Source organism: Balaenoptera borealis (genome assembly GCF_965194805.1).
Source record: "Balaenoptera borealis genome assembly, chromosome: 12".
Lineage (NCBI taxonomy): Eukaryota > Metazoa > Chordata > Mammalia > Artiodactyla > Balaenopteridae > Balaenoptera > Balaenoptera borealis.
Genome location: NC_138869.1, coordinates 59,039,516 through 59,064,986, shown reverse-complemented (window position 1 = coordinate 59,064,986; position 25,471 = coordinate 59,039,516). Strand labels below are relative to the sequence as shown.

At 38.3% G+C, this 25,471-nt stretch overlaps 1 protein-coding gene across 11 annotated transcripts in view; it reads left to right on the top strand.

Annotated features, from left to right (window-relative positions):
• The window catches only part of RBMS3 (RNA binding motif single stranded interacting protein 3), a gene marked incomplete at its 3' end in the record, with an annotated part of 720,886 nt that overhangs the window by 461,638 nt on the left and 233,777 nt on the right, over positions 1 to 25,471 (top strand). For all 11 annotated transcript variants that reach the window (XM_082348670.1, XM_082348666.1, XM_082348665.1 and 8 more), the window contains exon 5: positions 24,420 to 24,577. In XM_082348670.1, coding sequence (XP_082204796.1) covers positions 24,420 to 24,577 — 158 coding nt within the window. The remainder of the gene's footprint in view (positions 1 to 24,419; positions 24,578 to 25,471) is intronic.

The following is a 25,471-nucleotide window of genomic DNA, read 5'->3' as shown; positions in this document are numbered from 1 at the left end:
TCCTGGAAATGATTTTCTCTACGTTTGCTGGATCTCTGGGCTGTCCTGAATATGTCTGGGAAGAGAGTTTCTGTTTTGGGTCTGTGGATCTAGCCTGAGTGTGAATAACTGGGTCATGTTCCTGGCCTCAGAGGAACTTGGAGCCTGGCCTATGAGGTTGCCTGATGAATATGATCATGGAATTTGCAATTGAAAGAGGTCTTAGAGACCACCTACTCCAACTATTTCAAACAGACGCAGAAACTCTAGAGCCAAGAGGGGTCAAGTGACTAACCCAGGGTCTCAGAATGAACTCGTAGCAAAAGCCAGACCAGAATCCAGTTCTCTCCTCCAAAGATCACCGTCTTCCCATGGCTCCGTACACAGGCTCTAATTTTTGGCTTGCCTTGGTCTTAATCTAATGAATAGGATGGACCATTTGTAAAGTTTGGATGGGTTTAAAATAAAGATTAGCTATTGTCTTTTGTGACTGAACAAATATCTGGCTCAAGTTAGGGACTAAAGAAAAGGAAAATAATAAAGCAAAGCAACTACGTTATTTACAATGTAAAAGTGAACAGTAGCAAAACTATTAAAGGAGTTAAAAATTTATATATCTTTGGGTGGCTTGTAAATTACAGAGTCACTGTGTTCTTTTTCTATTATTATTGATGTATAGTTGATTTACAATGTTGTCTTAGTTTCTGGTGTACAGCAAAGTGATTCAGTTTTATATGTTATTTTTTCATATTCTTTTCCACTATGGTCTATCACAGGATATTGAATATAGTTCCCTGTGCTATACAGTAGGACCTTGTTGTTTATCCATTCTATATATAATAGTTTGTATCTGCTAATCCCAACCTCCCAATCCATCCCTCCCCCACCCCCACTCCCCCACCTTGGCAACCACAAGTCTTTTCTCTGTGTCTGTGAGTCTGTTTCACAGATAAGTTCGTTTGTGTCATATTTTAGATCACATATAAGTTATATGATATTTGTCTTTCTCTTTCTGACTTCACTCAGTATGATCATCTCTAGGTCCATCCATGTTGCTATAAATGGCATTATTTCATTCTTTTTTATGGCTGAGTAATATTCCATTGTATATATGTACCACATCTTCTTTATCCACTCATCTGTCGATGGGCATTTAGGCTGTTTCCATATCTTGGCTATTGCACCTCACATTCTCTTTAACCCTGCTAGCCACAGCATGAGTAAGAAAATGCTCCCCACCTTAATGCATGTTCATATACAGGATCCTTGCTTCCTCCAAGTATGTACGCCTTCTTGAGAGCAGTGCAACCAGCCAATGCTCCAAAACTTTGCTAAAAATCTACTCTTTCTTTCAACAAACATTTATTGAGCACCTACTGTGTGCTAGGATGTCTTCTAGGAGCTGAAACCACATGAATGAACAAGGTAAACAATATCCTGCTCCACAAAACCTGCAGTTTCATGGGCGAGAGGGAACCATGTTGTTCTGGAGAAAGACAAGGCATGGAAAGGGAGGGAAGTAAAGGCAGGTTTGTGCAATTCTAAACAATGTTGTAAGGGTTGACCTCTCTGAGAAGGTGATATTGTACAGAGATGTGAAGGAGAAGAGGAAGAAATCTATGTGATTTTCTGGGAAAAGATGATTCTAAGCAGAAGGAACGGCAAGGGCAGAAGCCCTGAGTCAGAATCACGCCTGTGGTGTTTGAGGAACAACAAGGAAGCTGAGTGAGCAGAGCAGAGAGAGAGCAAGGAAGAGGAAACAGAGTGGGGTGGAGTTGTAGGTCATTCTATGGGGATTTGCTTTTATTCTGGGTGAGATGGGAAACCATTTCAATTTTGAGCAGGACCATGACCTGACCATATTTACAGTTTTGCAAGGATATCTCAGTCTGCCGATGGGCTGAGTTGAGAAGGTTCTATATTTGGGCAAGTGTGGAAGCAGGGGGACCAATGAGGGGGCTGTTGCAGTAACCCAGGAGAGAGATGCCCCTGGGCTACATACTGGCCTTCACACACAGAGGTGAGGAGAAGTCTATGAATTCTGAATGATTTTGAAGGCAGGATTAACGGGGTTTAATGACTGAATGCAGAAGGAAAAAGAAAGAGAGGAGTCCAGGCTGACTTCAAGTTTTATGACCTGAGCCACCGAAGAGTTACCGTTTACAAGATGGAGAAGACTGGGAAGGGGTGATTTGTGGTGGGGGGCAGTGGCTGTGGAATGTGCAGCTGGAAATGCTGAGTACAGGCAGTTGGGCACACAAGTCTGGAGATGAAAGGAAAGGACAGAATTGGAGAGATGGCTTAGAGGTGGAATTTAAACTCATGAGACTTGGTAAGATAGCCTGGTGGGGATTGCATATAGGGGAGGGAACACAAGATTTAAGTGAGAGTGAATATTCAGCTCTCTTCTCCCTAGAAGCACAAAGATCAGGTATATATAGTAAGTAACTTTAATTATTTTATTTTCATTTCACATGGAAGGTAGAATTAATTATTTTCTTAACATGCAAGGTAGAATTAGGTTGTTGAAAGTTAGGATTAGGGTTAGTAAATTAGTAAGTTTATAGACATTTAGGCATGCACATGCACGCAGGCATGCGTACGTGCACTCAGATGATAGCTCAGAAGAAATGGGGGTAACGTTGAATGGGCTGTTTTTGAAACTTGGCCCATGATGAAGATAACAGCAGTTACAGGCCTTGAGGCAAATCTTCCTTCCTGGGCCGAAGTCTGATTACTTGGGGAGTGTGCTGTCTGTTTTCCATGTTACAGAGCACAAAGGGAGCTAGTGTCATTTTATCAGCTAGATAATTGAGAACTGTTTTAATTTTTCGGGAAAAAATAAGAGTAGTACTTCTTGAAGATAAGTTCATTCCTCTGTGTTGTTCCCCCCCTCCCCAACTTCTGCCCAATTATTGTTTTGTTTTGAAACTTTGGTTTGAAGAATATTTTCTGGAAAGTGATTTCACTGTCCTTTGTGAATTGTAAAATGATGTCCTGCAGTCAAGTGAAATTTTCCTTTAATGAACCTGTGTGAAATCCAGGGGCTGGTTAAGAGTGCCTATCTATGCCTAACCATGTGCTGGATGTTTCATAAATGTTCTCACCTTATTTGCCTAGCAGCCCTGTGATAATGGTATAGTGAGCTCCATCTATGTCCAAGAAAAGTGAGATTCAGAGAAACTAAGCAACTGGTCAAGTAGTACAATGAGTGTTGTAACTCAAATCCTGTGCTCTTTACTCTGTATATCATACTGCATCTTTTTAAACTCTACCAAAATTTCCACCTAAGCCTAAACCAAGCAGATCTTTCTCAAGTTGAAAGTGTACCTGCCATTACTTCCCTGGAGTCAGTACTTATTCTCTTCCAATCATGTGACTAAGCACATTCACAAGTGATCTGTGTTAACAGCATCTTCCCTTAGAGAATTCCCCTGGATGTTCAATGTGCAACTGCCCTAATCCTCACTGCCCGTCAAATGGCTGTTTCTATTATTAGCTTTATTCATAGTCTTGGTAACTGAGAGATGAATAACCAATCTTAAGGTCAGAGGTGAAACCACGGGTCCAGTTTTCTAGTAGCAAATCATTTCTTTTGGGAGTAGACTACCTGCTGGGGCGTTGTACGTGTTTGATGAAGGGGCCGTTCCACTTGGTGCATCAAATTGCCTTATCACATTTGTGCACATTGCTTCCACGCATGCTCATTTGTCCTGCGCAAATCCCAAACCAGTCTGTTACCCTTTGATGCTTTTTCATCTTTTGTTCTGCCTTATTATTCCTAGGAAGTGAAAAAAAAAGATCCCAAAATATAAAGTTTGAATTTCAATGACTGTAAGGACAGAAGGCATAAGTGGCCCCTAAATTTAGCAAATAAATTGGCAAAGATTAAACAGATGGGTCACACTACTATAGTAGATGTATAAGGAAAATGGAACTTATATACACTCTTGGCAGTTGTAAAAATTGGCACAAATTTTATGGAGTACCTAGAACATAATAAATTAGTATTTATTTTGATATAGAAATTCTACTTCTGGAAATGTATCTTCTAGATATAGTCACACAGCTGCTGGAGTTAAGATACCTGGGCAGAGATAACTGGACCAAAATATTTGCTTATTGCACTATTCTTGAAAAGCAGAGACTTGTCGATGACTTTCTAAAAGCCAAAACAAATTTAGCTCTGAATCTATATTAAGTTTATCATTTTGGTAATGTAACAAATCTTATCCTTTCTATATAAAAATTTTGAAATCATGGATAAGTAAGAAAAAAGGAGAAGGAAATTATATTCAGGGTACCACCGGGTAACCATCATTAGAAAGTGAATGTATTTCCCTCTAGTTCTTTTTTGTGCAAATATGTTATGTGTGTGCCAACATGGCTTTTTTCCTACTTTCCCCATATAGCTTGATAACATTGATACTTTCTTTTATAAGAACTTTCTACAAGAATCCATTTTAATAACCACAAGATTCCCCATTTTATGGAAACATTGTAAATTAAACTTTCCCATTGTGCAGGAAATTTAGTTGTTTCCAGTTTTGCTTTGAAGTACTCTGATAGTAGCAGGTCAAAAAGTACCTACACGTTCCTTTTTTATTAGCTGATTTATTTGCCCCATGTTATCCTCATTGAGTCTGGTTTTGCTGAAGCTTTGTTGACAGAGTCTGGGTCAGTATGTATATTCTAATTTGTTTCTCTCTTGGTAAATCACTTTTATGGCTGGTATAATAACTCAAGAAGTTACTATATGTATATAATATATGTATATATGTGTGTGTATATATATCTATATCTCACATCTATAACACATTATTCTTTTAATTTCATCCACAGCATTTGATTTTAACACGCACATATTTTTGGATTTGGGGTGGTACAGTTATGGCATTGGTGGTAGTCTGGTGTTTTTAAAGAGCCTGGGCTCTGGAGTCACCAACCTGGGTTTAAACCTTGACTCTGGTGGCTGTGTGGTTTTAGACCAGTCCTTTATCCACTGTTTACTCATCTGCAAAATAGTGGTGACAGTAAGATCCACCTTGAAGGCTAAATATGAGTGTTGGAGACAATGCAGGGCAGGGCTTAACACGCAGCACATGCTTGATGAAAGGCAGCCATCATCACCCCGGGTACCTGCTGCTCGTCCTTCGCTCTGTTCTTTTGATATTATTGAAGTTTTTGTTCAGCTTTTGCCACACACTTTCTCTTCACTTCCAGTCGGGGATCTTTTCCTCAGCTCTGCGTTGCATTAGGCTTATGTGTCCATCTCTGTAATAATCACATTTCCTCTTTTCCTGTCTCCTCTGCCCCTCTCCTCACACCAAGTATCGCTAAAATATGAATTGTCAATTACTAGCATGAAAATGAAACTGATGATAAAATCATGAGCTCCAGTTTTTTGGGTGTCTCTATGGGTTGGTAGCTTTTAAATCGGAACTACTAAATTGCTGATTTTTAAAAATCTTTTAACATTTTTGTACAACGAACACAGTTTGTGTACAGGAATGGGGCTGTTGACCTATTAGGACTGCAGAGAAATGTGGGGCTTGAACTCTTATAATCCTCTCACTCACCTCATGAACACAAGACATGGCACTCGGGGAATTTAGTGCAGGCTTCAGAATGAAGGAGGAGAAGCCGAAAAATGATTTAGTGGCAGGGCCAGTTGATGATATCCTGTTCAGATCTCTTCATTATGCCCTGGGACTTTTCTGGATCCTTGACTTGGGATATTGCCGTAAGCATTTTGGGTGTCTCAGGGGAAAAAAAATCATAAAAATCATGAAGAGTCACCCTTTTGGAAGGGACCCATTGTCATACTCAGTTAGATTCTTGTGGGAAATGGAAGCCGGGGAGGACAATCATGACTGACAGTTCTTTTTATGTAATTTTGTATACACCGACGTTTTCTGCCCTGTCTTTAGTATAGAGAGGAAAAGATCTCCTCTTCTCAGAGAAAGACAAATATCACATGATATCACTTATATGTGGAATCTGAAAAAATGATACAAAAGAGCTTATTTACAAAACAGAAATAGACTCACAGACATAGAAAACAAACATATATATAACAAGCATATATATATGTTCACTTTGCTGTACACCAGAAACTAATACAACATTGTTAATAACTATACTTCAATTTTTTAAAAAAAGATCTCCTTTTCTGATTAAAAAAAATTTTTCCTTTAGTTAAAAAAATAACATTCAATGTAAAATAATAATAATGATAATACAGAAATATCTGGGATAAAATTCTCATGAACATCTGCCCCAGAGTCACACATTATCATTTTTGTATATAAACCTTATCTTTGTCCATGCACATACACTCATTCAAGTCTACATCCTTGTGTATTTCACTTATCTGTATTACATACACTTTAAAAAATAGCATTAGTTTTCTTCCCCCCCCAAAGCAGACCCTGAGGCAAGAATTTGAGTGTATTTAGTTTATTTGGGAAGTGATCCTGGAAAACAGCAGTTAAGGAGTGGGGAAAATGAGATAGAGACAGGAGGAAAGTCCAACAAGGATGTTCTAACAGGCAGATTTGGGCTGTGGGCGGTCGGAGCTCATGTTTGCTAGGAAACCTCCCAGGAACCAAGCACAATGCACATCAGATGAGGGGGCTATAGCATTTATTGTCAATGTCCATACCCCATTGTCTGACGTTTGCCCCCAGGGTGTAAACTCCCCTGCAGCTTGGCTTGCGCCTGTGCCCGGACGAGCATCCTTCTGCAGATCTGGAAAAGGCAGAGCAGAGAAACCCAGCACGCACCTTACCTGGGACTGGCCGTGGTGCCTGTGAGTGTCTACCGCGGTCGTGTGCTAATTAGATGGGCCAAGGATTCTGTGTGCACTGCCAGCACCAAGCATCATCTCCAACCCTGTCCTGCATGTTGTTCTTCAACTAGCTTTTAAAAAATTCAGCAATAGATCTTGGATACATCCCCAAGTCAGCACATGCACACATATTTACATACCCTTTGTTGTTTTTTTTTTTGTTGTTATTTATTTATATTGAAGTATAGTTAATTTACAATGTTGTGTTAGTTTCAAGTGTGCAGCAAAGTGATTCAGTTATTCATATATATATATATATATATTCTTTTTTCAGATTCTTTTCCATTATAGGTTATTACAAGATACGGAGAGTAGTTCATACCTTTTGTTTTTAATGGCAGCGTTTCTCACTGAATGCGGGCCAGCTAATCACTTGAGTGAGAACAATGCCAGTTTTTGTCCTCATTTTACCTTGTGAACCTAGAGGTGTGCCAAATAATCCTCCCTAAAACCAGGAGTGATTTAACTTCTAAAACAGTGCATCTCAAATTCTTCTGTACACATGAATTACCTGGGGATCTTGTTCAAATACACATCTGATTTAGCAGGTTTGGGGTGGGGCTTGAGATGCTCCATTTATAACAAGTTCCTGAGTGATACTGATCCACAAACCATGCTTTGAGTTCAAGGTTTTACAACCAGATAACTTGAAGGGAACTTGTACATTGTAAAAGTACTTCTTATAAGAGTCTGGAGAATTTGCATAAGGATAGACGTATTGAACTAGGAGAAGGGAGATTAATTTCCGGCTGGGAACTTGCTGTGGACACGGTTATCGTGCAGGTGCCTTGGTTCTGGTGTAGAATTTATAGTCCAATGTGTGCATTCCTTTGCTTGCAAAGAGAACAGGCTTCTCATCTGCTCAGCTCTATAAATGTGTTTGGCCAAGATGGCCTATAAAACTGGATTTGGAATATTCCAGGGTTCCTGAGTGTTTACATTTACACATCGTCGCTACTCTTATCAGATCACAAACCTGAATGTCTTACAGATAAATCAACTTAAAGGATCCAAAAGAGAGTTTTAGATTTTTCCCTTCAAATTTGGTCCTCCATGTCTTCTGTTACAATAACTGGTAACTGTGTGGGTGAAGATGCAAATCAAAACCCTGACATAATCCTTGAATCCCTTCTCAAATTCCTCATCTCCCAGCCATGAGGAAGTATGTAGAATGTACCTGAAAAACGGGTTTTTTGAAGTCCACTTTTCTCCACCACCTCCACTGTCATCTCCATCACTCTCATGATCTACTGCACAAGCTTCCCAGCCTATGGGAACCCTCCCCTATGTCTTAGCTCCCCATTCTCTTAGAAACAAATTGATTTTCTCAACAAATCAGATCATGTTTTTCCCCACTTGAACACTTCAGTTCCTTCCCATTGCATATTAAGAACAAAATCCTAATTCTACTCAATATTCTGTAATAACCTACATGGGAATAAAATCTAAAAAAGCGTGGATATATGTATACGTTTAACTGAATCACTTTGCTGCACAGCAGAAACTAACACAACATTGTAAATCAACTATAATATAAAGTAACTTTTTAAAAAAGAACAAAATCCTGGTTCCCAATGCATAGACCCAGCAGGGCTACAGTGCCCTCAGGGGTCTGGGCCCTGCCTACCTTTCCAGCGTGATTTCCTGCCCCTGTCTCCTGGCTCACTGTGTCCCAGCCACACTGGCCCTTTTCCTTGTGCACAGGAAGTGCTTTCCTGCTGAGGAACTTGGCCTTTCTGCCTGCCTGGAAAATGTTTTGAATTCTATGAATTTTGTAATTTTTTTTTTCCAGTTAATCTGATATGCAGCAATCCTTTCTCTATGTAAATCTTAATCTATTTAACTATTGTAAGTCTTAATCTGCCACTCTTTTGAAGGTTCATAAGGAAACAGTGAGGGAAAGAAAAAAAATCAAGGAAAACCTTGATTTCTGTCCTCGTTGCCCTTCCTACCTGTCTTCTTTGATTTCTGATTTCCTCTATGCTAAAGCAGGCAGTTTTCACTGAATAGCTAATAAGTGAAATGCCATTACCTGTAAATAGACACATTTTGATTTAGTGTATTCTTTAATGTAAGCTTCTGAAATTCATCCAGTTACCTGTTCCCTCAAGTGCTTTATTTTATTTTGTTTCTCATTTACTTAAGAAGAAAACAGAGGCAGGCACCAAGTGAATGTGTACAGCAGCTTAGATGGGGAAAAGATACAGATATTAACCTCTATGAAGTGTCATTTAATCCTTACTGTGATAGCAGTATCCTTCTTTTAAATGGCGAGGAGACAATCAAGGAAGTGAACTCACTAGTCCAGAATTATAGAGTGTGTGTGTTTGCATGTGCATGTGTGTGTGTGTGTGTGTATACACATAAACTTATATGTAATATAACATGTAACTGCTTCTGGATTTGAAACTAGTTCAGCCTTGGAAATCCCTGGTGGTGTTTCATTATATTGGCATCTTTCTCACTGGAGTTTGTGGAAATATTTTTAGGTTTTCATGACTTTCCTATGAGAATTTATAAATTTGGGACTTTCCATTCTATGATAATCTTTGAAATGATTATGAAAGCATATTTGAGGTCATCTGGTTGACCGGCTGATGTCACTGCCTGTGTCTGTGTCTGTGTCTATAATCGCATGGTGCCAAGGAGACCTACTGTCACTGTCTGGGGCTAATGAGGAGAAAACAAGGCAGACGTAACAAGTAAATGATGCTTTTAGGCCAAATGAAAGCAGTTAGCCTAGCAAGCTGTGCTCAGATGAAGGTTTCATAGCAATTCAAATAGAGAAATTGATGGGAGAATCAGAATGTCGCATGGCAAAAATAACAGCCCATGAACTTCAAAAATACCTGCTGCAGTCAGTAGCATGTTCATGTGGCAAGTGGCAAGTTAGATTTGGCAACATAACATCCTCCATGGTATCACATTAATGTTTTAATTGTAGTGGTCATGCAACTTTGCTTTTATGCAATTTTAAAGTGCACTTGATTTACTAGTTGTATTGGAGCTATAAACAGAGGTATATCAATATACCTCATTGATTAAATGTTTGCACATATTTAAGTTCTCCTTAATAAATATAACCAAATCAACACTGGGAGTCTATTAGGTATATTTATATAAACCATATAATGATACATAGTGATAGATATGTAATAACAGTATTTTTACACCACACACACACACACACACACACACATATATATATATAATTGTTTTTTCCACTTTAAAGGGGTTGATACCAGGGTATCTCAAGTTTGGCATGACAGATACTGTCTTTCACAGACCATTCTTTGTTGCAGAGGGCTTTCCTCTGTGTGATGGGATACCAATATCAGCTTCCTCACTGCAGTTGTGGCAAATAAAAATGTTTCCAGATATTGCCAGATGTCTCCTGATGGGCAACATTGCCTCGTTTCAGAATCAGTGATCCATGCATTACTCATCTACAGTGACCACTGCCTTGTCCCATGCTGTGTCTGAGGTTACAAACTCTCAACAGCATCAACTCCGTGCCTGCAAATGAGGGAAGGGTCCTGATGGTGCATATGTGGGCTACACTATGGGGAGGAAACCTACCAGGGTCATGGAGAGATGGTGGTGTTGGCAAAGAATTATGTCTGCCTTGAAAGAGATTTTATCTAGCTCTTCTTTTATGCTCTATTGTTTCTAGATTCTTGAGATCCAGTTTGAATCTCCATCTTCATTCTCTCTGTTCAATCACCTAGGCAAACATTTTACAAAATCCTTTTCTTGGAGACCAGGAGCTAGGAGTATACATGTGAGCCAAACAGATGGGCACTGTACAGGGTGTTGTTAATTATAAGAATCACATTGTATTAGGGGAAACAAATGCTGAATTCCACGTTTTTTGTTCTTTCTACCTTCAGGGAGTGCAGTTTGAATGCAAGACAAAGAATGTATACTGTCTTATATTTCTTTTGTAAGGTGAAGTACTTATGATAGATATTTTTTTTTTGGATTTTAGCTATCAAGATTAATAGCTTGTTTATTTTATTTTTACAGCCACTTAACTTTCATTTTCAAATAATTTCAAAGTTACCAGAAAAAAAAAGTTGCAAAAGTCGCATAACACCTTCCACCCAGATTTTCCACATATTAAACATTTTCCACATTTGCTCTATCATTTTCTCTATAAATATATACATAATAATATTATTATTCTAAAATATTTGAGACAAAGTTACAGATTTGATGCCCTGTTATCCTTAAATTCTTCAGTTGTACTTCCTAATAACAAGAACATTCATACACAGTAAAATGATCAAAATCAGAAAATTAACCTCAATACACTAAAAATGTCTAATCTAACGTCCCACTAATGTCCTTTATAATAAGCAAGCATTTTATCCGGGCAGGAGCTAGGATTCAATCCAGCATCAGTCCCTACATGGACTTGTCACGTCTCTTTAGTGTCCTTCAAGCTATGGTGCTTCTTCAGTATTTCTTCATCATTTCTTCATTTTTGAAGATTAAAGGCCGATTATTGTACATTGAATGTCCCTCAACTTGGGTCTGTCTGATGTTTTCCAATGAGTGGGTTCAACTTTTCACTGTTGGAAGGGAGGCTACAGAGCAGTCCTGTCCTTCTGGTGCATCACACAGGGGGCGGGGTGGGCAGGACCTGATGTCCACCTGCTTCATGCTGGTGATGCGACTCTGATCAAAAGATGTTGTCAGCAAGGTATCTCCATGGAAAAGTTACTATTTCCCTCTTGTAATTAGTAACCTTTGGGGGAAAGTTCTTTGAGACTATGTACAGTTCCTAGTTCTCATCAAATTTTCACTCACTTGTTTTGACATACACTGATCGTTCTTGCGTAAGTCAATTATTATTATTATTGTTACCAAGTAGTGATTTTGTAATTCCAACATTCCTTCCACAGTCTTAGTTTGCATCCTACTTTAAAGATACCTCATTTATTTAGTTAATCACTTACATAAGAAGAGTCTCATGGAAGCAACCAAAATGTCCATCAACGGATGAATGGATAAGGAAGACGTGGTACATATATGCAATGGAGCAATGGAGTGTTACTCAGCCATAGAAAGGAATGAAATAATGCCATTTGCAGCAACATGGATGGACCTAGAGATGATCATACTAAGTGAAGTAAGCCAGTCAGAGAAAGATAAGTATCATATGATACTGCTTATATGTGGAATCTAAAAAAAAATGATACAAACGAACTTATATCCAAAACAGAAATAGACACACAGACAAAGAAAACAAACTTATGGTTACCAAAGGGGAAAGGGGGAGGGATAAATTGGGAGTCTGGGATTAACAGATACACACTACTATATATAAAATAGATAATCAATAATGACCTACTGTATAGCACAGGGGCCTCTACTCAATACTCTGTAATAACCTACATGGGAAAAGAATCTAAAAATGAATATATGTGTGTGTGTGTGTGTGTGTGTGTGTGTGTGTGTGTGTGTGTCCCTAACCCTAACCCTAACTGTTATATATATCTGAATCACTTTGCTCTACACCTGAAACTAACACAACATTGTAAATCAACTGTACTTCAATTAAAAAAAGAGTCTCATAGATTCTTATTTTATGGGTTAAATCCTAACATTTCGAATATTTATTCCGGAATGTTTTAAATAGAGGTCTAACAAGGTAAAGATAAATGATGGCTATAAACTTGCTACTCTTTTCTCTTCTCTTCCACGCACCATATGAGCTAACTTTGCAGTCCTATTCAGGTGTTAGGGTCATCCAGCAGAAGCAGCCACTGTCTCAAAGGGTGGGTGACAGTTCTGCCTCAGTGATTCATTGAAGTGGAGCTGGAGGAGCACAAGTCACTTTCTCCTTGGAAGCCTGGAGCATGTTATTGTTCTTAACTGTGCTGAGAATGCCAGTGACTCTAAAGCTGGGGGAAAAGACGCTTAATGAGTTTCAGCCTGTTAATGTACTGCAGGTTCCCAATTGTATGAATTTAAGAAGCTTAGCAATTTGGTATCTTCTGAATAATAACATTTATTTTATACTCTAAATACTCCTGGGGAAGTCTGAATAACATTGCAGCTTCTTTGGTGTAATAGCTTTGGTGGGCTAATTGACTTCAACCATGGGATTGCGCCTTAAAAAAAAAAAAAAACACAGTTTTGATTAATGAGCCTAGTAATAAATCATTAATCTTTTTAGCTCATAAATGATAGGAACAGTGCTCTGCAATATATTTCTAGATTTCCCCCCTGTAATATATTTCTAGATTCTCCTGCTGATCCAATGGCCACATTTTAAGGATCTTATCATCAGTTTAATATGTCCACCTCCATGTAATTTAATATAATATCTAGTAAGTTTGCACCTATGAGGAATGCAATGGGACAGATTCTAAATAGCAATAATCGGGACTTCCCTGGCAGTCCAGTGGTTAAGACTTAGCCATACAATATAGGAGGTGCAGGTCCGATCCCTGGTCAGGGAGCTAAGATCCCATATGCCTTGAGGCCAAAAAAACAAAAAAAACATAAAACAGAAGCAATATTGTAACAAATTCAATAAAGACTTTAAAAATGGCCCACATTGGGCTTCCCTGGTGGTGCAGTGGTTGAGAATCTGCCTGCTAATGCAGGGGACACGGGTTCGAGCCCTGGTCTGGGAAGATCCCACATGCCGCGGAGCAACTAGGCCCGTGAGCCACAACTACTGAGCCTGCGCGTCTGGAGCCTGTGCTCCGCAACAAGAGAGGCCGCGACAGTGAGAGGCCCACGCACCGCGATGAAGAGTGGCCCCCACTTGCTGCAACTAGAGAAAGCCCTCGCACAGAAACGAAGACCCAACACACCCATAAATAATAAATAAATTAAAAAAAAAAAATGGTCCACATTAAAAAATCTAAAATAAATAAATAAATAAATAAATAGCAATAATTGCTCTTTTATGAACATGACTTACATTTAGTTAGTAACTGTCCTTCTGCAATGTCCTAAATTTCTTTATTTCTATAATTACTCATAATTATAGAAAAGATAATGAGTTACTGAGCTTCTCCTATGTGTCTGGAACTCCATTAAATTTTTAGTATATTGTGTCATTGAATTCTCATAATAACTCTCTGAAGTAAATAGTATTATTTCCCCTTTACAGTTCAGGAAATTTGCTGAAAAATGATAACTAGTTAATGTCATAGAACTGGTAAATGCCAGAGTCACCATGTCACTATCTGTTTACAGATTATTCCTACCCAACATTTTCTGGAGGTTTATAAATAAATTTGTTTTTTGTGTTTTTTTTTTTTTGTTAAAATTGAAATATACAAATAGTTGAACCCACATTGAAAATTTTGGTTGTCTTAAGGCTTAATATATCCTAAGGGGTTATATATTTCAAGAATTAATTTTCGTGTTCATAACATAGCTGAGACACCATTTAGAAATAATTTAGACTGTCTCATCACCACATTGAAGAAAATAGAATTTCAAGTTATGGACAGTAAGAGCATAGGAGGCAGATGTCTACATCCTTGCCTGCACTAATGTGTTTGCTAATGAGAAATAGCTTTTATTGGTGAAATTTAGTCGTAAACTAGCCACGAGGCCAAACTCTCTGTGGCAGGTGAGAATCATGGCCCATCATGTCTCTGTTGTCAGGATTTAGCTCAGTGGCTGGTATAGACTAGAGGATTAAATGTTTGATGAGTGAGTGAATGAATGGTCAATAGTATAAAAAATAAGAGGATGATCCATTTAGCATAGTGGCTTGAGTCAAGATATGTAAATCCACAAGTGGCTTTGACTGGGATCAGTATTGTGACCCTGTGGGCCCCCAGTTGCTCAGGTGGGCTGGCAAAGAGCCCAGGACTCCTGTAAACAGAACTGGGGGAAAATGGAGATGCATGCATGCTTTTCTCATCAATCTTCCAGGAAGTCCTGGTGACATCATTTAACTCGATGTTGAGTCACATTAAGAATAAGACTTATCTCTTTCCTACTGGTGAGTTTTAAGAAAATTGCAATTAATACACATGCCAAATAAAAGCTGGCATTGGTGATGGAAGTTATGCTTTTCAAAGGTAAGGTGGTTTATCTCATTTGAACATCTACAACCTACTGTGCACCTCTTGTTTGCTATTTCTCTACCAAGGTCATGATGTTAATACCAGAAATGCAAGAAGTGAAGCAAACTGGTAGCACCCAGTTGGCTTCCTTCTCCCACCTGCTTCATTCCTGCATTGATAGATCAGTTTTCATGGTGGTACACCATGTGTTTCATGGTGAAACACACACACACAAACACACACACACACAAACACACATTTTCTCCAAGCTAATGTTAAGGATCGTAGGCCACCACATGTTCTGCAGCCTTTTCCAGCTCTCTTCAGAAAGGCTAGGATTAAATAAACCTAGGATATGCCATCCTTCACTTAGACTGACAGGATTTAAATGTATAGCTGAATTTGTTTTCTAAAAAAAAGGTGCTGGTGTAGAGCTGACTGTGTCCTCTTTCTCTATTCCATGTGAAATATGCATGGTTTTACAAAGCCCGTTTCCTGTGAAATTGACATTGGACAATTTAGGAATAAAAGTGGGTTTAAGCAGAACAGCAATGCAACTTCACATATAAAGCTGTAATTTTTCACTTTCTGTATATGCAGCATATGCGTTTTAAATGTATCCTTATGTAATAGAGGTTAGAGGAAAACTAGCCAGGTGTGTTTTTCTTAGCAACTTGAGAAATTTTTATTGTGCCAGCCTTGAAAACAAAACTTAACTTTGGGTCTTTTGCGAACTCATTCCCTCAGTAGGATGAAGGGATTTCCATTCTTCGAAAGGTGAATTGTGCTTCCAGGTAGGTTTACACGCTGAACACCTGTAGGAATCCAGCCACTGTTGGCTGCTTCCCCTTGATCTACCAGAAAAAGTTGTGAGCCACCCATTAAACACACTGTGTTATGTTGAAATCTCAGGTCTCCGAATCAAATAGATCGGGATTTGAATTCTCATTGGATTTAACAGCTGTGTGACCTTGGACGATTGCCTATCTTCTTATAACCTCAGCTTTCTCACATGTAAAATAAGGACATTGACCATATCTATCTCAAGGGCTGTTTTAAGGAATAGAACCATAATGAATTTAAATAATTTTAAAGCCTTGTGTGTGGCACACAGTAAGCTTAAAATAAATATTAGATAATATTGTGCTATACAGTGCTAATAATATGAGTCCTATATAACAACAAGTAAGTTATATGACTTGATAATAATACTAACCCTATGTAGCAATGAATATTTTTGTATGACTATGTCCTGTGCAATATTTTGGACATACTTTTGTTACCAAGTCCAAGCTTGTACTGCTCACCTCAGGACAGGCCAATAAATCGAGATGAGTTGTTGGAGCAAAGAATAGTGACTTTATTTGGAAAGTCAGAGGACTGAGAAGACGGTGCACTTGTGTCCCAAAGAACCATCCCTGAGTTAGAATTCAGGCTTCTTTTATACTAAAAGGGGAGGGGGTGTGGTTGATTGTTGCAAACTTCTTGGTGCCGGAATCCTTTGCTCTTGCTGCTGTTCACGTTGATCTGGTCATGATATTCCTGTAAACCTCCAATAAAACCAAGGTAATTCTCTGTTCTGCAACTTTTTATCTCTGTATGAATGGAAAGTGATGTACCTTTAAAGGTCAGAACCTTAAGAATGGACTATCCTGTATATATCAGGCTACAGGTAACATTTTTAACTTGTAGCAAAAGCAATAGCATACAAAGGTCAAAGTAAAAGAAACAGATCCAATATGGAGTCTGATTTGTTCTTCTCTATTACACTTATACTAAAAAATTTCTTGTGGTTTCACACAGAAATTCAAATTTAACAGGATGTTCTGTATTTTATCAGGCTGCCCTACTCTCAAGGGATATAGTGTTTGCCACCCAAGTTGTGTTGCACAACTCCAGGAGTTACCATTGGTGCTGGGCTCTGGTGTATCATTGACATAGAACACAATGGGAATGGTTGCCCTTGAGTGGAATTCTTTGTCCCTAATATCTTTATACCTCACTCAGTGACACATTTGTGTGTGTTCCCAATATGCCTGTGAGCCTCAGCAAGTCTATGCTGTCATATTCTGGGCAGAAGACATGGAAATGGTTTGCATCTGTTCTGTCTTTGTATGTGTTGTGATGATTATTCCAGAAGAAGTTAATAGGGTGCCATAGCAAATGTATGGCCATGTTCATGCCGTTTCCAGAATTCCAGTTGTTTGAGGGAGAATTGTGGTCATTGTCAACGAATCAAGTGACAACTTTGTATCCCAGAGCTCATGGCAGGGAGAGCCCCTTCGGAGAGGTGAATGAGACTGAGGAAAGGGGATGAGATTTGTTTACAATATTGAGTTTGTTTCTCTATGGTTTTGTTTCCTGTTCGCACTTTTGACCATCAGGACCCTGAGTACAAAACCATATGTCTTTGTGTTATAGCAGTACATTACAATAAAACTATAGAGAGATCTCAATATTGTAAAATGTTAATTTAGCATTTTCTCACAGGAGAAACCATCCCATCAGGTGATACTGGGCTGAGCTCATGAGGTCATATGGAGGGAGAAGTCAAGGAGAGCCAGGATCCCACCTGGCCACCTGGCCCAGGACCACAGGTAACTCTAATTCAGTCATGGAGACTCAAGGGGCTCATAACACTTCACTGCTCATCTCAACCCAAGCGCTGCTTTAAGCCAGCCCTGCCTTAAAGAATAACACACACAACCCAGGGTTCAGGTTGTCCTGAGCACTAGAAACTGTTTCTCTTTCTTTGCTGAGTGTGTTATACAGAATTACCCCCCCCCCCCCACCAATTAAACTTGCGGATGAGAACACCAGTTGCCAGTGCTGTGCTTACATGGAATCTGAAACAATGAAATCCTTCTTTTAAAACATGTGTTCCTTAGGGAAGTTGTTCTTATTGGTTCTTATTTTAGGGAAATTGTTCTTATTGGTGCCGTGGGAGGAAAAACTGGTAGAGGCTCTCCTCTGACTCCATCAATATGTGAAATCAGGGGAAGAGAAATCACCTTCTCGCTTTTAGCGGAGGGAGAAGACAGTTGAAAACAGGGGGCAACCCCCTTCATTGCTTAGCAAATAAGACAGAGGACACATTTATTGGGCACCATTTAAGGGTGAAAGCCTGCTTCTTGGCAGTCTTTCTTTATTTTCCCTCTAATGGTCTTTAATGCATTACCTCAAATGAATGCTTCTAGAGCCCCCATCGTAAGGGAAGGCTCTGGCTCTCTCTTTTTACCCGGTCCAAGGCCGTGACTTTGTAGCTAGGGAACACAGAGGTCCAACTGTGAAGGTCAGAGCTGAGCATATGCCCGTATATATTTATGGCAAAACAGATTTGAAAAAAATTAACACACTGTATTAGTTAGGGTTCTCCAGAGAAACAACCAGTAAGGGGTGTGTGTGTGTGTGTGTGTGGTGTGTGTGTGTGTGTGTGTGTGTGTGTGTGTGTGTGTGTGTGTGTGTGTGAAGAGCTTTATTTCCTGGAATCTGCCAGATTATGCAGGCTGACAAGTCCCAAGATCTGAGGTCAGCAAACTAGAGACCAAAGAAGAACCAGTGTTTCAGTTTGAGTCCAAAGGCAGGAAAGAAACAATGCCCCAGCTTGAAGGCCGTCAAGTTTAACTCAGGGGAGGATCAGCCTTTTTCAGATCTTCAACTGACTGGATGAGGCCCACTCACATTAGAGAGGGCAATCTATTTTACTCAGTCAATGGATGAGTTTAAATGTTAAAGTCATCCAGGAAACACCCTCACAGGTAGATCCAGTATAATGCTTGACCAGGATCCTGAGCATCCTGTGGCTCAGTCCAGGTGGCAAATAAAACTAATCACCACACACGTGTATGGTACTAAAGCAAGTATGTCCAGAATGGCCGGCTTCCTCCAGATCTCACCTAGAGGAGCTGTAACTCCTAGAGCCATGCAACAAGCGTGCTGATGATGTTACTAGAAGAGTAAGAACATCTGTGTACAAAGTTAGTGTTCAACTAACTCTAAAACCTCCGATGCCTTTAGGGCAGCTTATTAATGCAGGAGGCTCTAACTCTCTGCTTCTGTTTTCGGGGAGAAGTAAAACATTTCGTTTTTATTATTATTAATTTTTAAATTGCTACAGCATTTAAAATAGGCTATCCCATTAAAAAACAACTGTGCCTTTGTTTCCCCATTGATTTTCCTTTCTACTGGTGATATCCATGGACCAGCAGTATTTATAGGCAATCCCCAGAGTTGGTATACTGTAGTAGAAAGGGTATTAGATCAAGAGTCAAAAAATATCACTTCCGATGTCATTTATTCACTTACTCGCCATGGGATTTTTGTATCCCTCTTAAGATCTTAGAACCAATTTTCTCATTGGTAGAGAGGGGGTTAATAACTCTTGCCCTATCTACTGCCTAGAGTTATGATAAAGGGCCATACAAAATAAAATAAATGTCCCTGAAACACCTTAAATACTGTAAAACTCTGCTGCATGTAAGGAAATATTATTATCTTCGGTCTATATGAACATCCCCTTCAATTTGTTTTTAAAGTATTATAGTCACGACGTTGCTTTAGAGTTGTTTCAAACATCTTCAGGATATTTTGTCACCACTGCGCAGGACAATTCATCCTGAGACAGCTTTGTCCACCTAACAGTTAAAAGTGACTATAAATTGATTACACATAATTTTGTGATTTAATAAAAACTTGATAGTATGTAAAGTAAGCAAAAACTAATAACTTAGAAAGACCCATAGTGTAATATATTATCGTGGAAAAAAATAGGAACTAGTCCCCTAAAACAGTGTTAAAATTTGGTCCACCAAATGGTACTTGTTCACAAGGAAATACACACAGAAATAGAGAGTAAGCATTTAAAACCTTTTATAACAAGTTCACATTAGCATGACATTTAATCCAAATGTAATTTTGGTTTGTTTAATGTAGTAATAAAAAATTGCAACTTGCATTTTGTATGTCTCTTAATTTTTTCTATCAACTTTGAAAAATGTAAATATTTTGCAAATATTGGTTTGTGACAGATTGGAAATAAAAATGGTCCCCACCACAGGTGGCTTGAGAAACATTGCTCTAAAATTCCTAATGCCAATAACTACTTCCTGAATATTTAAATATAATTTCATAAAGCATGAGTGTTGTCAGATTGAGTGTTGAAATCTTCTTCAAAGGTAGTTACCTTTTCCAGAATCATGCATATATAATAGTCATAATGTGTATCCAAAAAACACAGCCCCAGACATAACCTTTGATCTATATATGAGCTATATATGAGCAATAATTTTGCCCTCCATTTGTATTTATTTGCTAAGCTTCCTTGAAATGTTCTGACATTGTCTTCAACTGTAATAAAGCAAATGAGTACCAATAAACCTAACACTAAAAATCTGAGAAAAATGAAGTCATTTCAGGAAAAAAAAATTTTTATATTCTTACGTAAAATGACAAGGTCTCTGCTCCCATTAACGATGGAGAGGGTACTGTTCTAACTTTTTCACAATCTTTTGACAAAACTAAGTAATAAATCAAGAAATCCCCATACAGATGAAAAGATACAGAAACAGAGCAAAATGGAGGAGTTACTTATGGTGAGATGGTCAATTAAATGTAATAGATGTATGAATTGTAGTCATATACTTTTACAGACTAGCATACACTGCAGAGTATTCACTCAGTTGATGATGTGTGAAATGCTGACTAAGGCTAGGAATCCTTATTTTTTTGTAGCCTTACCTCTGTAACTAAAGCTACTTCATGAATAAGCAAAAGTGAATAAAATAAGGGATTCAGAGATATTTATTCTTGCATGTACAAATATTCCTTTGAACCACAGTTTGCCATCTGTTATTCATTGATGTTCAGGAGGAAAGGCAGTGTTAAGGACTGGGAAGAACATTGGACCTGGTATGAAAGGATATGTGTTCTATTTCTAGCCTGTTACTATTTAGCTGAGTGGCCTTGAGTAAGTCATAAGCACTATTTTAGCTTGTTTTCATTTTTGTTTTTCCCATCTGTTAAATATCAGATTGGACAAGATGCTCCTTTAGGTCCATTCTGGAGCTAAAAGATCATGAAAATTTAAGTTAAAAAAAAAAAAAAGATTTAAAAAAGATTCTAGATTGCAGATATCACATGAGTTATTTTTCTGCAAATTTAAAAGGCACATTCTTCTAGGTTCATAGTGTCAAAGAACCTTTTGAAAGAGCCCATCTATTTACATAAATCTGGTACATAAATATAAAACTGAAAGTAAAAATATAAATGCATATATTATTTTAAAGTTCATTCTATGCAGAAATTAAATTCTATTGTCATCAACAAATATGTTCAAGACTTGTATTTCAAAGGAGAGAATTACTTAATGAATAACACTGCCCAAACGCTGTATTCTTTCTGTAAATACAAATTAAGGAATGACACTCTCCAATTCTGTACTGTCTCTGTGAATACAGATTAAGGAGTTGGCCTTGCTGTTTGAATTTGGATTCAGAAAATAGCTACTGGGCAATCTCTTGTTTATTAAGCTCCGTATGTTAATTACACACCATTTTGAGAAGTTGCAGTGCATTCTATTCTTGTGGAATTTGGAAATGGATTTGAATCAGGATAACTGGTGTACTGCTACTTAGATCTGTACACTATGCTTCACTAGTGAGATGGGTTGCTTATGGTTGTTTAGCCTCATTAAGGATGAAGGTATACAGAATGTTGGGCAAATGCCAACCCATTCATGGGACTGCCATGTTCTGCAGCCCACTCTCTGGGTTAAGCAGGAACTCCCACTGGAACTTGAGTTGATCTAGGGTATAAGCTCCAGAAATCACATCATAGGAAAGTTTTTCTTCTCTCAACTCTTTCTCAATTCTGATTCTTCACAGGAAAAAGACTCTGTCTGGTCCTAGTGTGCTTAATACCTCTCTTAATTACGAATCTCATTTGTAACTAAGAGAGGGTCAACCACCAGGATCACAATCTTCTGCGAACAAACAGTATCTAATATAATATAATCACGTGAATTTGTTGCCAATTTTGATAGTAACCTACTTATGCCAAGTGATACTGGCTTTTTAGCTATGGTAGCAACATAATGTTATCTTTTACAATGGATTTACTTAAACCCAAAGATATTTTGATTTAAAGCAAACTTTTAAGGACTTCCCTGGTGGCACAGTGGTTAAAAATCTGCGTGCCAATGCAGGGGACACAGTTAGATCCCTGGTCCAGGAAGATCCCACATGCCATGGAGCAACTAAGCCCATGTACTCAGCACAACTACTGATCCTGTGCTCTAGAGCCCACACACCACAACTACTGAAGCCCGCCCACCTAGAGCCCATGCTCCGCAACAAGAGAAGCCACCACATTGAGAAGCCCGCGCATCACAAAGAAGAGTAGCCCCCACTCGCTGCAACTAGAGAAAACCTGCACACAGCAACAGACCCAACATAGCCAAAATAAATAAATAAATAAAAATTAATTAATTAATAAAAAAGAAAACTTTTAAGTAAATAAAATTATAGTACATGGCTGGCAAATTTTCTAAGATGATATGCAAATTATTGAAGCTTGGGAAACATTGGGCTACTGGAAAAATACACTGAGATGGAAGATAGAAAATCTGACTAAATTTAATTTGAACCCTGTCACTAATTATTAGATTGTCCTCGGTGAGATGATGAATTTTTCATGCCTCCACTTCCTCATTATCCAATAAGTATGATGATATTTGCTTAACTACCTTTGGAATGATGATGTGAAGATTAAAATTAAAGGATGGGTAGTAAAATAATATAAAGTCAAAAGTCATATATACATAGGTTTGTTATTATGTATCTGAAACACCACTTTTTCTTTTCTTTTAGGTTTTTTTTTTCTTTTTTCATCACCCTAGCAGTTGGGCAGGGGATCATGTCCACTTAGGAAAAAAATAATATCATCTCTGTTTTCTCTCTAGGATCATGCCATTAATTAGCGGGGTGTTTGTGTGTGTGTGTGTGTGTGTGTGTGTGTGTGTGTGTGTATGTCTGTGTGTGTGTGTGTGTGTGTGTGTGAGAGAGAGAGAGAGAGAGAGACTACAGTTGTACCGTTTCTACATATACACTATTCCCAAATACTAAAACTGTGTTGTCTTTTCCTGATTGATTACCTGTTTATTTGCACTGTTTTTCGTGGTGATCAAAAAGTTTGAAAACTAAACTATGTTTCAAAAAGAACCTAATAATAGATCTTATTCATCTCAAAGCTTAATAAAAATATTATGGCCTGTCTGAATATTTAGAGCTGTTAAAAGTAATGGAGCTTAGTTTCATGCCAAAACTATTTCTTGATCTGTAATAATATTTGGAATTTTGTTTATTGTATTTTTTGTTTTGCTTAAAACCTCAAATTTGCTACAGAATATATCATCTCTTCACAAAAGATATTTTACTATTACATAATGTCATTTCCTATAGACTTCAGAATTGCTTTTTCCAATTTAATCATGTTTCTTCTTGAAGTTAAAGTTGTTGTGTTGGTTAAAATATAATAGTTCATTTAAATATGGGATCTATTTTGATATTAATGATTAATCATGTCAGGCTTTTGTCTGTGCTTTATTTTGAGACATGCATACAACTAAGTTCCAACCTATTAATTCATTGTGTGAAATAGAAGATATTCATGCACTGAGAAATAATGCTAGCAGTTGTTGTTTGATTTCCCATTCTATTAAGCAAAGCTTATTTAAGCACTTCTGCTTCATAATCTCATTCATATATAAATATATAACTGTGGTCTATGGCAGTGATTGCCAAACTTGAGCGGCCATCAGACTCACCTGGAGGGCTTGTCAAAACACAGATCACTTGGCCCACCCTCAAGTTTCTGATTCCAAGATGGGGCCTAAGAATTTGCATTTCTAGAAAGTTCCCCATTGATGCTGAGGCTGATGATAAATGCTGTCCTAGGACCACACTTCTTTTCTCCCCATTGGTGCAGTGGAAGGCACTATAGCAAGACAGGGAAGCCCATGGACTTTGGTGATACCCCCAGGTTTCAGCCCTGGCTTTGACGCTTAAGAGCTGTATAACTTAGACCAAGTTAGGGATCAATTTTGTCCACTGTAAAGTAGTAACAATTATATGTACTGGGACTATTGAATGAAATAATGTATATCAAGTGTTTAAAGCAATGCCTAGCATGTTATGAACACTCACTAAATGCAACATTAGTAACTAGTGGTGACAGTAGTTAGAGTGGTAATAGAACCACTAGTTACGGTCATAGAATATACATACTTACCTTAGTTCAACTGCAATAAAAGTTTATTAGACTTTTCTAAGGAAGGCTAGACAGAAAGTTTGGTTTTCACTGATGACATTGCTTCTACGAGAAGCATTCTGGAAAGAAGGAATTCAGTGAAAAGAAATACCACCCTTACTGAAAGAACTTCCAAGAGCATGCTAGAGATTGGAATCTAGATGGCAGTGTAAGCAAAATGTATAAATTTGTGCAATGTTTCTCAATATTCAGAACTTAGTGCATGTGTTTCTTTTTTCCCTTAGCAACAAGAGCAAGACCCAACAAACCTATATATCTCAAATCTCCCCATTTCTATGGATGAACAGGAGCTTGAGACTATGTTGAAACCATTTGGACATGTCATTTCCACAAGGATACTAAGAGATGCTAATGGAGTCAGCAGAGGCGTTGGCTTTGCCAGGTAAAATACCTGCTCTTTCCTTGTATTCCCTTTAATTCCATCCCTTTCTAGCACTACAATAGTGCTGGAATATAGAATATTCAAAGAAAAGTAGCTTATCAAACTGACTGTATCTTTGCTTTGAGTCAGAGAATTCCAGTGTAACTAGAAATATGTTGTTCTTGCTAAAATCTGTACATAGAATGTTTATATCTGTCTCAAGTTGTAATGGTATGCATAACCCCTTCCCAGTCCTCTCTATGCCTGTAGATCAACAAAATCAGATGCTGTCAGTTTCTACTAGGGATAGTAAATGCCCAGCACCCCAGAGCTAAAGATCCCATGGGGTGAACGAAGCATCCACATGTTTTAATATTGATTTCTAAAGAGCAAGATGGTAGTATTTCTCAGTCAGGGCAAGAGAGAAGAGAGGAAAGATTTCGAGAAACAGGAACTGTTGGGTAGTCGCAAGGAACTCAGAAATCTAAGGGGAGGTGAAGAGGGCATTTGCATTTAAGAGGCCCTGGCTGTGTGTTTTTGATGTTTTAAACAAAACAGAAAAGAACAAATTGCACTTTTCTCATTGTTGGGAAAAGATGAGTAGTTTTCTTTTTAACTTTAAGAGAATGTTTATGAAAGAGGATCTCAGCCAGGAATGGAGTTAAAATGGTGGTACCTGCTGTGCTTTCATGAAGAAACAAAGTTAAGGAAACTACAGGGAAAACGAAACTGCTCAATAACAAAGAAGAAAAGGAAAAGCTGTGTCCCCACGGCTGGGTGTGTTTATGCGTCTTGAGGTCTTGAGCCGACTCAACATGAATGAATGGATGGATGTTAATGTCATCTGGAAGGCAGCCCCTTGCAGGCAGGTGTTTCCCCCTATGGGGAACCCTGCCATCATTGGAAAAACCATCC